The sequence below is a fragment of the Elephantulus edwardii genome, unplaced genomic scaffold, assembly GCF_000299155.1.
Source record: "Elephantulus edwardii isolate Elephantulus edwardi_28Jun2011 unplaced genomic scaffold, EleEdw1.0 scaffold00189, whole genome shotgun sequence".
Lineage (NCBI taxonomy): Eukaryota > Metazoa > Chordata > Mammalia > Macroscelidea > Macroscelididae > Elephantulus > Elephantulus edwardii.
Window position 1 is genome coordinate 1363287 of NW_006399939.1, and position 12620 is coordinate 1375906.

At 36.4% G+C, this 12620-nt stretch overlaps 1 protein-coding gene across 3 annotated transcripts in view; it reads right to left on the reverse strand.

Annotated features, from left to right (window-relative positions):
• LOC102875182 (chromosome unknown open reading frame, human C11orf49) overlaps positions 1-12620 on the reverse strand; it is a 266475-nt gene that overhangs the window by 119458 nt on the left and 134397 nt on the right. For all 3 annotated transcript variants that reach the window (XM_006896709.1, XM_006896710.1, XM_006896711.1), the window contains one exon: positions 10012-10142. In XM_006896709.1, coding sequence (XP_006896771.1) covers positions 10012-10142 — 131 coding nt within the window. The remainder of the gene's footprint in view (positions 1-10011; positions 10143-12620) is intronic.

Below are 12620 nucleotides of genomic sequence, written 5' to 3' on the forward strand. Positions count from 1 at the left end.
GGCTCCCCGATATTGTGAAAATTTTACTATTTCATTATTTTTCAACCCTGTGTAGTATTCCATTATGTGGATGTACTATAGTTTTTCCTAACCATTCACTTGATGGTTTTTTAAAATATTTTTGTTGTTACCAGAAATATAAGCTAAGTTTAGAAGAGGCCATGGCATTAGGGACATCAAAGTCAATGTCTAATATATCTTGGCCAAGAGCAGAGAGTACCAGAAGAATGTCTGTCTGTATTTCATTGACTATGCAAAGGCATTTGACTGTGTGGATCACAATAAATTGCAGCTGACCTTGAGGAGAATTAGAATTCCAGAACACCTGATTGTGTGTGATAGAACATTGTATGTGTGATTAATGTCACTGGATTCTCCACTTAAAAGTGGTTAATAGGGCAAATTTTATATTTTATCTTTTACTGAAAGAAAAAGTACTTAATAGAAAAAATATGCTCAGTTGTCAGGAAATGGAGAGGAAAAAGGTCTCTGAGGTCTCTCTAACACAAAAATTTACCATCACTCCTTTTCTGAACATTTGCATCAATATAATAAAAAAACTAGATTGGAAGTTAAGATGTCAAAAACAAATATAATACTATTCAGCTACTATTCTGTGAGTCACTATTTTTTGACATCTTTTTATTTCATAACCAAATACTGAAAAGAAATTGGATACTGAAACTGATATAAAATTATAAAACTCTAATTTCACTTTTTTAATCATTACAACATCATTATTTTCAGCAGTAGCTTTATAGATAGATGTAATAAATTATAAAATAAATTAATACTAATAATATTATTTTTATTTTACTAGTTTATTTACAAAATTTCAATCATTATTTTTCAGACCAGATTCTTACAATTCCCTCACCCCCCCATCAATCCCATGATTAATATTATTTTAATCTTCTTTATGTGTTGGGGTTCTAGGTAAGATTTCATTTGAAAGAATAACTTTCATTGCTTAAAAAAACCCCAAGCAAATGATTTTAAAACTAGACCTAGTTTGAAGAAGACATGGTTTCTAAACTCCCTTCCAATTCTTAAATTTTAGGGGACATTGTGGTAACAAGGGAAAAAAGAGAAAATCCAAAGGAGAAATAAACTGATCCCCAGGTTCTAACTTAACATTGTAGCTCCAATGTTTTGGTGATGCTAAATAAGCTAAGGAGCTCTCTAACCAGCCACTGCAACCTCAAATGCCTGCAGGGGCCAGGCAGGAAACAAGCAGGTGAAGGAGGACAGCTGCGGTCAGTGGTAAATCTGAAGCCATATAAACTGTTGAAAGGCAGCAACTGCATCTCAGCTCTGATGAACTGTGGCCATGGCATTGGAGCTTTTCCATTCTTTAAGTGAAATTGCTGAGATTTGTTTTTTTACCTAAACTCTCCCAGTATAAAAATTTTGGCATCTAATTAAAAAAACAAATTGAGCACTTTGAGCCAAAGAAAACAGATCTCAACACTCAGGATGCAGGCAGTCTGCAGAACACTAGCTTATAAAGGCTACGAAAAAAAAAACAAACCCAACAAAAACCCCAAACAAAAAACCAAAACACAACAAAACAAAATACAGAATATAAAAATCATACAAAAAAAGAAAAGTCAGAGTATCACTCATGCTTCAAGTTTGCATACAAATAATGATCTAAATCTTTCTGATCCTTTTTATCATTGTGCCAGACGCTGAAAATTATTTTTACTGCTGAAGTTGTTGCTAGGTGCCACTGAGCCAGGTCCAACTCCTAGCAACAGAATGAAACGCTTCCTGGTCCTGCACCATGCTCCCCAACCATTGCCCTGCTTGAGCTCATTACTGCAGTCACTCAGTGAATGCATCCTGCTCAAGGTATTCTTCACCATTTCCTCGTGTTTTTATTAGGTGTAATTTCATATAGTAAAGCTCTGAATGGGCCTGTTTTTACTAGTGGCATTTAAAACATGACCTCATACACAATAAGAGAATACCAAAAAGATGTTTGTCCATGTTTTTCTGACTATGCAAAGACATATGACTATGTGGATCACAATCACAACAAATAACCGAAAGATGAGCACAGTTCAAATCCACCGGCTCCTCAGAAGAAAGATGCAGAGAGGCCTCTCCGATGGATATACAACCTCAGGAATCGGATGGGAGCTGGATATGAGTCACAACTGACTCGCAGGCAGTGGGTTTTAACTATGCTGATTTGAAATCTATACATAGACCAAGAGGCATTCGTTTGAACACAAGGGGATATTATGTAGTTTAAAATTAGGAAAAGTGCCTTTGTCGGATCCTTTCACTATATTTACTGAATCTATATGCTGAGCACATAATCTCAGAAATGGAACTATATAAGGAAAAACAGCATCAGGATGGGAAGATAGCTTAACTTGTGATGTACAAATAATACATACAATTTTGCTTGCTGAAAGCAAAGCAAATCTGACGCAATTATCTCAGCATAAGAAAACAAAACCATCTGAGTTAATTATATACAAAGAAGTCAGACCAACAGATTTACTGTCAGCAATTAAGCTGTCTATGTTTTCCCTTGATATCACTTTTTTATACTCATCATGATAAAAGTAATAGGATAACCACATCATATTAACCACAGATCTACTTTAACTTCTTGAATCCTAGAATGTAAATTTTGTAAGAGTAAAATTTTTTTGTCAATTCTCTGATTATCAGAGAAATATTACAGCGAAAAGCCTCATGATCTACTTCTGAAAAAAATGACCACTGAAAAGCTCACCAAGCATTAGTTCTACTCTGACACACATGAGCTGTCATGAGTAGGAACTGACTTACGACATCTGGTTTCATTTTTTTGTTTTGTTTATTTATGAAGAAAAACCATGGTCAATTTAGAGCAAAAGGTAATATAAAATGGAGGAGAAGGCAGGGATAAAATCGAGAAAAATTTAGATTCTGATCTTCATTCTTGACCTTTCTCTTCCATACTCCATCCCCAATCAATCAGCAAGTTCTCTCAAACCAACTCCTTAAATAGCTCTTCATCTCCATGGTTACTTTCTGGTCTAGTTTCCTAACTGCTCTCTGGCTCAAGTCTTATCTGTGTTCCAATCTATTTTCCATGCTTTTGCTAGTATGATATGTGAAACATGAACTGATACGGTGCTACTGACTTTGGAATAAAGTTTTAACTTTTCGGTCCCCAAAGGTCCTTTGCTGTCCAGTAGAGCTGTTAATGATATTGACTTAATAACGACTTAGCTCTGATTTTCAGATGTGCTACTTATAAATATGTGGTGTTGTGAAAGTTATTTACTCAGTTTTCTTTACATATGAAACAGAGTAATAATAGTCATATCTACAAATATGCAGTGGATTAAATGAACCAATGCACTGTTGCATCTTGTTTAGTGGCTGGCACATAATGCATGCAGCATTATTTCCTGTTGACAGAATGTTTTCTCTCGTATGCAAACCAGTCACAAAGAACTTCTTACAGTTTCCTCAAAGAGCTTGTTTCCTCCTTTTAGAATGCATTCGTTATTTACTTGATAGCTTTCTACTACTTCAGGACTCATCTCAGTTGCTTTTGTTCCTTCACTGCCTTACCCAGCCCCTAAAGAAACAATGATCATTTAGATATTTCTAAACTACTTATTTCTTCTCACAAATTGTAAGCTCCTGAATAACAAATATTTTTCATTTCTCTGTATAGTACCTAATACACTGTGTAATAGACAAAACATTAACATTTAAAAAATGGGCTTTCTGAGTTTTGGTATTGGCCTTTTTAAGTATATGACCTATAGAGCAGTGATTTAGCTTTTGAAATACTCTTGTGGAAAGGAAATAGTATCTACCGACCACATAGAAATGTTGTGAAAAATGAGAAGATCTACACAGGAAACAATAAGGATGAATGGCTCTTCAAATCCACCAGCTGCTTCACGGGAGAAAGATGAGTAATCTCCCAAGAGATTTACAAACTCAAAATCCGCTGGGTGAGCTGTTCAATAGCACATAATAGCACATCACCAACATTATTCTTTTCCTCTCAGATATAATATTTTCTTGTCTAGAAATTCCATTTAGATCTTTTTAACATCATCCACTTCTCTCCTAATCATGTTAATGTTTTTACTTACATGTTGCTGATTGCCTTCGAGTTGAGCACAACTCATAGCAACTCTATGAACAAAAGGCCTGAAGCCCCTCTACAACCATCAACATTTATCAAAGTTCATAAAATTTGATAGAATTGGCTGACACAGAGGCAATGGTAAATGAAGTTCCAGCTGCTCTGAAGGACTTGGCAAAAGAATAAATCCCCATGAATTGATGAAATACCAATTGACGTATTTCAGCAAACAGATGCTGACCTGCATGTGCTCACCAAGTTATGCCAAGAAACCTGGAGGACTACTTGGCCAACTGACTGGAAGAGATTCATATTTATTCTCATTCCAAAAAAAAGGTGACCTGAGAGAGTGTGGAAGTTATCAAACAATATCACTAATTATCACACACAGGCAAAATCCTGCTAAAGATTATTCAGAAAAGACTTGAACAGTACAATGACAGAGAACTACCAGAAATACAGGCTGGGTTTAGAAGAGGTTGTGGCACTAGGGACATTATTGCCAATGTCAGATAGATCTTGGCAGAAAGCAAAGAGTACCAGAAGAATGCATATCTATGTTTCATTGACTATGGAAAGGCTGTGTGGATCACAATAAATTGTGGCTAAACTTGAGGAAAATGGGAATCTCAGAATACTTGATTGTGCTTATATGAAAACTATACTTGGACCAAAAAGCAATCCTCAGAACAGAGCAAGGAAACCCTGCATGGTTTTTCTTACATAGTTGAGAATAATTATATAGTTTTTTTAAAAGTGCTTTAAGGTCCTTGTTAGCTAATCTATCATCTCTTTAATTTCTGGGTCTATATTTATATTTGTTTCTTTTTCTCCTGGTTATGGTCATATTTTCCTATTTCTTTACATTACTGGTAATTTTAAAGTAAATATCAGACTATGACTCTTATGTTGCTGAGTCCTTAATTCTGCTAAATTTATTTAAAGAGTATTGAATTTTGTTCTGGTATACAGATCAGCTTAATTCTTTTTGCTATTAAATTGTATTAGAACAGGTCCAACCAGTTGTTGTTTAATTGATTTCAAATCAGAGAAATAATACAGAATACCAGAATGTTCTGCTGTAGTTATGTGCCATCAAGTCACTTAAGACTCCCAATGATCCTTGCTTCAATGATTTAGATTCTCCCAGAAGAGCTGTGGGTGAGCATTAACATTACTGGTAAGTATATTCATTTTCTCCTGGACACAAGAGCCTATTATTTGGTCCTAAAAGCCTCTGAGGTCCCAACTCTTCTTACTATTTCTTGTTGTTGGAATTGACGGAAAACCTCATAAGCACTTCCTTACTTCACCTCTGCCTTGCATGCGGACTTCCGTGCTGTAAAACAACCCAGTGGTAGATGGAATTTGGTCCAGGACTTAAGAACAAGAAATGACATAGTTGAGCCTCTACATCTTGTGGTTCCTAACCTTTATACTATAATAGACAAAGTGCTAGTCAATAAGCCTTTTATTTTAAGAACTACCTTCCCTCTGTAACTTGATCTGTGCCACTGTTAGAACCTCTACTTGGAATATTATTGCTTTTAATTTTTGACTCATGCACTTTTAATTTGTTAGTTAAATTTGTGTCTTCTAGGGTGCAACAGTTCCATGATACATCTTCAAGGATATGAACATGTATGGCTAAGAACAATTGATAAAAGTGCATCTAAATTCCAAAATCAATCTCCACAATAGTCTACGTGTTTCCTACTGCCAAAGGGGCCCTTTAGAGTAGGGAGAGAAGATCTTCACCTGGAAACCTACAGTGTCCCTTTTCAGCAGGAAGTAGCTAAGAGAATATCCTTTTCCTTATGAATCAGGGTAAAATTTCTCTCAGGGAGGAGTGATAGGGAATGGCAAAGGACACACTGACAAAGGAGATTAATCAGAACTGGTTTTGACAAGCACAGTGGCAATAGGACAATTAAAACAGACTTTCAAGTGGGGGGAAAGAAGAACGAACTGGGGGGGGAGGGTAGAGAAAATAGTGCAACAATGAATGAATGGAAACCCCAAATCTCTGTAAATGTTCATTAAAATTAATTAAAAAAGCAAAAAAAAGTATATACCCACCCCCCACCCACCCAAAAAAAAGACTCCTAGTGATCCTGTACTGCTCTGAAGCCTGCCCTATCCTGAGCCAGTCTCACTGACTCCAACACAGCTAATCCCATTGCCCCAGTGACCATGTCAACTCATCTCGTCTGTGGTCTTCCTCTCTTGTACTGTCCCTTGACCATTCCAAGCATGATGTCTTTCTCTAAGGGGTCACTCCAGTCCAGGTGACCGAAGTATATGAGACAAAGCTTCAAAAGGACAAACTTGGTTTCAGATCATTTGGGATGAATGTTTTATTAGGTTTGTTTTTTTCCCACTGGAAGGGACTAAGGATATTTTTTCTATAAGAACTGTGCTCCAGATTTTCAATGGCTGGTTTTTCAGAAGTAGATTGCCAGGTCTTTGTTGGGAAATGTCACCAGGGAGACTCAAACCTCCACCTTTTGGTTAGCAGTTAAGTATGTAAACTGTTAGCATCACTCAGGTGAACCTAGGCTGGTTCAGAGTCGTCTTCATTTTAAGGCCTCTGAGTGTTCTCTGTTCTGGTTGGAAGAAATGTGGCCTACTGCCAGCCCAATGGCTTGACAGTGAATCTAAAACAAGCTGCCCACAGGAGATTGTAAGGATGGTGCAGGCTCAGGTAAGCATCCGTTCTGTTGTACACAGGGCAGCTAGGAGTAGGAGCAGGCACAACAGTGAGGCATCTAACAATGAGGACAAAAACACAAATACTCTGGAGATAGTTTGGCCTGCTCTCGTATGGTGGTACTTTCTTCAATCCACAGAAATGTGCATCAGTTTTTACCCAAAGACTTCGGGCTATATACCTCTTGCAGCCCTTTAGAGCTTACAAGATAACTCTGCCCTCTCTGGTACTTAGGTCCTACAAAGTCTAGCTACTCCCACCTCCCCAAACCCTCCTCCTGTCTCCTCAACCCAGTTAAGACTGTTGGGGCTCTTTTGGAATTTCGCTTCCTGTGCTGTGGCTTGAAAACTGCCTTTCAGGGACCACAGAGTCTTACTTTCTCTGTGGTCTAATGTTTGAAAACAGCTGTTTCTGATATTTTGATTTTCAAGTTGATCATGACAGAGCAATTCCCTCAGTAAGGTTCTTCTTCATGGCAGAAGAGGAAGTGCTTACCATTATTTTTCTAAGTGAAATATAGATTTATAAAACTGGTAAAAAAAGTGCAAGGCTTCCAAGTGAATTCTAATTGCAAATACATTAACAGGCGAATGCTCTTTTGAACCAGTAGCACTCAACAGAAGTAAAGATTCACTTCAAAAGAATTTAAATCTTTGCCAGTCTTCAAAAATTCAGATTCACTTTTTACATTGAAAGAAATCCCAGTGAGAAGCTAAATCTTAAAGGCTTACTACATTTGAATAGATCTTTTTATCTGCAGCACTCTAAAGTTGCTTAGCTAACAAGGCATTTGCTAGTCCTCATGAGCTTTATATGAAATTCAGACATAGGAAAATTAGCATCATTCAGTACTCAGTCATGCAGAAACACCATCACATCCCTGTACTTGCTAAAAACTGGGCTAAAATATGTTTCTTGCCAGAAGGGACCAGGTCCTTAGTTTTCAACAGGTGGCTTCATTTTTAGATATGTTATGCTGGAACGCCTCTCATCTTTTGCTACCTCCCCGATGAGTTAGTTTTCTCTTGATCATGCAAAAATGTGTACACGATGTTCTAAGGAAATTATCTGCAGAAAAACAATAGTAGCAGCTCCACTGAGTAGGAGTCTGGTACTTGGCACTCTAATTGGAAAAAATGGGGTTTAATAAATCTTTTCCTTTGGACCCCAGCCTCTGAGAGATTTTGCTCATTCTGCATTAAAAATGGAGACTGACACATTCTGGGACTGAAAGAGGTTTTGAAGTTTCTGGAAGGAACTGAGAATATATTAAAACTATTTGACCAGAGATTTTAGGCTCACCTTGACATGAATGCTGCATTTGGGCTTAAGGAATCAGAGTCTGCCTGATTAAGAAGTATAATAATAAATATTCAGCATAAAACCTAGGTCTTGTTTATGGCCCAGGAGAAAGCAGGGGGATTTGGAGCTGCATTCCCTCAGCAGATGAATGAATCACTGGCAGCTGCTATATGAAAGATAAAGAAACCCATCTGCTTAGAGTCCAAATGCTATATGGATCCCTTGTGATAGTAAATAAATTCTTGAAGAGGCTCCACTTCTAAATCAAGAGAAGAATTAGGGATATCTAAATGGTGGGTTTTTTCCATAGTTACCTCCATATGCTAAGTCACAAAAAGCAGAAACTAGCTGTACGCATCATTCTTTAAGCCATCTAGTGGGTGTTCTCTATTTACTGATGGACCAAGACTGGGAAAACAGGCTTTAATAACATAGCAGAATTCAATAGACACTGCAAGCCTCCAATTTTGTTTACTTACAGACCAATGATAAAGTTTTTCTGAGCTCACTTTAAATTGAGTCTGTATTTGTTTTTACCTATTAACACATATATTCTGTTAAGGAAAGTAAACTGTTTTCTGTATAATAAGTCCTTTTTGCACAACAGTGCAATGCAATGATCTCTAGAATTATATGTCACTGATTGAGTTGTAGAGAAGAGAAAAACCACCTGAAAACATTTTATTGATAAGTCAGGGTTGTATTTCCAGCTTTACTATTAATGCATTGTGCATATAATCCTTCTGCAAATCACAAAATGGACACAATAATATCTACTTTACATATTTCTTAGGATAGTCAAAACAATACTGGATAGGAGGTTTTAAAAAAACATTATTGAGTAACAATATTTAAAGAAGTGGTAGCACTGGTCAGAACAGGAGGCAAGATCTTGTTAATTCAGTGAAAGCTGAGACTGTACCTGCCCACTGGTAAACAGCAAACGTAACAAGAATATCAATTGATGAATGAGGAAATTCTTTACATTTACCTCTAACTTGGCCAGTAAAGAAACGATTTTTAAGGTTTTAAATACTTATTTATATAAGGATAATATGAAGGTCTTAAATAAGCCCTTGAAAAGATCTGATAGGAGGTTTTGATGTAGAGATTTTAAATCTGAAAATTCTGGAGAACTTAATCTACTTTAATACACTGAATTTAGAAATCTAGTATCCTTTTCTAAAAGGACTTCAAAATAGAACTGCTCTAATTCTTCACCTCACCAAGATGCTGTGGTTATGTGTTGTCAAGTTGATTGTGGGTCGCTATGAGTTGCAAGTTACTCGATAGCACATAAGAAAAACAACATCATTACATACTAATCTCTCGATCTAGAACGACTTTCTATCCTTTATCTATGTGGATAATTCCTACTTTACTTTCCCATCCTAGATCAAATAGCCATTTCTTAGAAGAAACTTGTCCAATCTATTTCACACTCCTTTCTCTAACAACAGTATCCCCATTTCACACTTCACTAAGGAATTTCCTTTCCCTGCCTTACTATTTCTTGTATTTACTATATAGTATGTTAATATTTACCAAGTTCAAGGGCTCTGAAGCCATATTGCCCGAGTATGAATCTGATTCTAGCACAATGCTTACTGACTAACTTAACTGCTCTGATCCTCACTTTCATTAGTTATAAAATGGACATTACAGCATGTACACAGAAAACTATTATGATTAGTAGATAAGTTACAATCCTTGCAGCACCCGGCTCTTGGTAAGGATCTCCAGTGACTATGGGACATACCTTTTCAAAAGTAAGGTATTCTTACAGCCCTAGAAAGCATTTTACTGAAATAGCATTTAAAGGAAGCAAAGAAAGGAAAATTTGGTAGAAAGAAAAAAGGAATGCATGAAAGCATTTCCGAAGACTTACCTCCATTTTTGCCCACCGTTCGGAAGCATTTCCAGAAGGCCCGTAAGAAGGATGCTCTGTTGTGGGGGGTAGCTTGGATGAAGCTGAACTCCCGAAAGAGAATATGAGTTCCCTGACATACACTGTTAAAGCTGCAAAGAGAAAAAGCAAGAAATCATCATTAGACTAATAGTTCCAAAAGTCTGAAATCAGAAAAAAAAAATCAAGGATAGAGGAAAAAAACCAAAAAAGAAGGTAATTTTTTTTCCACAATAAAACTCTGAATTATAGGTTAGATAAGGTCATCATGCTTGGAAGGATGGAGGGGCAGCACAGAAGAGGAAGACCTCGGATGAGACTGATCGATGCAGTAACTGGGGCAATAGGATTAGGTGTGTCTGAGTCAGTTAGACTGGCTCAGGATAGGGCATGGTTCAGAGCTATTGTACATAGTAGGGTCACTATGAGTTGCAGGTGATTTGATGGTACATAACAACAACAACAAAAGAACAAGCACAGAAAGTGGCTCCAACAACAATCTGAAGGAAAGGCCCAAGGCCTAAGTGAGTCATAGTTTAAGCTGGGCCTAGGAAACAAAATCCACTTCATCACCTTTGAGTTCTTCTGCCAAAGAAATAAAGGAGCTTGGAGTAATCTAAAAATGGACATCCCACTGAAAAATAAGCAAGCATCCAGTAATCATCCCTACGAAACACTGATCTCAGGTTCTAGAAATGTCTAAATTTTGCAAGAAGGAAATCATGGGTGGAAAACATGTTAATAATTATGGTACAGCAGCTATTAAAGTGAAATGGTAAGCAATGGTGTTTTAAATGTCAATTTTCATTTGTTTGTCATTTAAAAGTATGTGGTGTGGGAGGCTGAGTCTCTGGATGGAACAGGAAAAAATGTCAGGAGCCTTCTAGTGCCCTTCTCCCAGATCAACCTTAGAAGTATCTAACCTTTAACACAGAGTATGCCATCATTTAAGATAAAACTAGCCTCTTCCTGACAACATTTTAAAAGCTATATGAAAAAGTGTATTAGATATTCTTCTTTTATAGAAAACTAGCACAGAAATTAATTTCTAAGACCACTAGACAAAGTATTAGGATAACGGCTGGGAAAGGATTAGGTTAGAAGGGAGGTTTTTTTAACCTACATACGAAGTCGTGGCAATGCTGTTGTCTTGAACAAGGAATAATGAGAAATAAAGCCAATGAGCTGTTGCAGGTAAATGGGGCAGGCCACAGGACCAACAAATGAAGTCTGAAATTATGACATTCTAACTGAAATTTATTAAGTTATCCAGAAAAGAATGAATCCCTAAGGGTGCTTCATAGCTTCAGAGGAAAAGGCTGGTGTCTAGGTCATGGTCTAGGCTGTATAGGAATGAATTAATGGTGACATTATATCTCTAGTGTAAGTTTTTAAAATAAATCTATTTTTTAAACTAGGGAATAATTTCTTCACTACACTAAAGAATCTGGTTAAACTTTACACATAGGAATTTACACAGCAAGAAATTTACAAAACAAACGGTACAGCAAGGGCATATAATATTTAAAAAAAGATTTATAGTTGTATTTAGGTAACTGGTTTTAGATCATTCACACCAATAAAATTCATGTTTAATTGAAAATAAAAATAATTTAGAATGTTTTATTAAGGTGGTAATTGATACAGAGATCTAATTTTCTTGAAAGAGTTTTGTAGATAATTTACATAGCTCTTATTTTACTTTGCTTGCTTTTAAAAAACTTTTTGTTCTTTTTAAATAACTACTATCCCACATTTTACCTCATAAGGATATTACACTTTATTGCAAAATAAATTTAAAATAGCTGAATTCATTTACTTGACCTGGAGAAAAACTGTTTCCTTTGCTGGGCGAAATGACTATCTCAGGATTAGTTTCGATCATATATTTTAAAATTTCTGTGTACTGAGTCCTCCTAGGTGAGAGGTTTTCATTCTATTCATTCATGTTCTCCTATGGGTGGACAGCAGTCCAGAATAAAGTTTTAGATCATATTACTTAAAGCTCCACTACTGATGATATTGGGAAGATCAGTGAGGTTGTCACCGACCCCCAGAGCACCATGGACCACCAAGTCCAAAATGTTGCTGTTTGCCTCTTAGAAGAAGCCTATTACACCTCAAGTACAGTTTTATATAAGCCATTTCCTAGGCAGAAGTCAAAACTTTAGAAAAATCTCCTTTTATGTATAAGGCGGTAGAGGTTGGTTTCAGTCCCCGGATCGTGAGTAACACTTTTGTTCTCCATAATTCTATAAGAAAAGAGCGCTTCATTATATATGTCTACTTATGAATGCAGTGTGGAAGCCTGTGGTTTTAGCCTCACTGCTACATTGTGTTTTTGTTTCGTTCCTGGTCCACAGATGAATTCATAATGATTTACACTTTTTATGTCTTTATACTTTTAAACTTTATGTAGTTTCCATGTGAACAAAGATTCATATTGATGCTAAATTTTCATTGTATTTAGCTAAGTAAAAAAGTTTCCCATTAGACATCAAGCTCTAAAACAAAAATGTAAAGCTCCTAAAAATATCAAAAAGGTCATACAGAAGTACCATACATCCAACTTAAACAGATTTCCCCCAAAT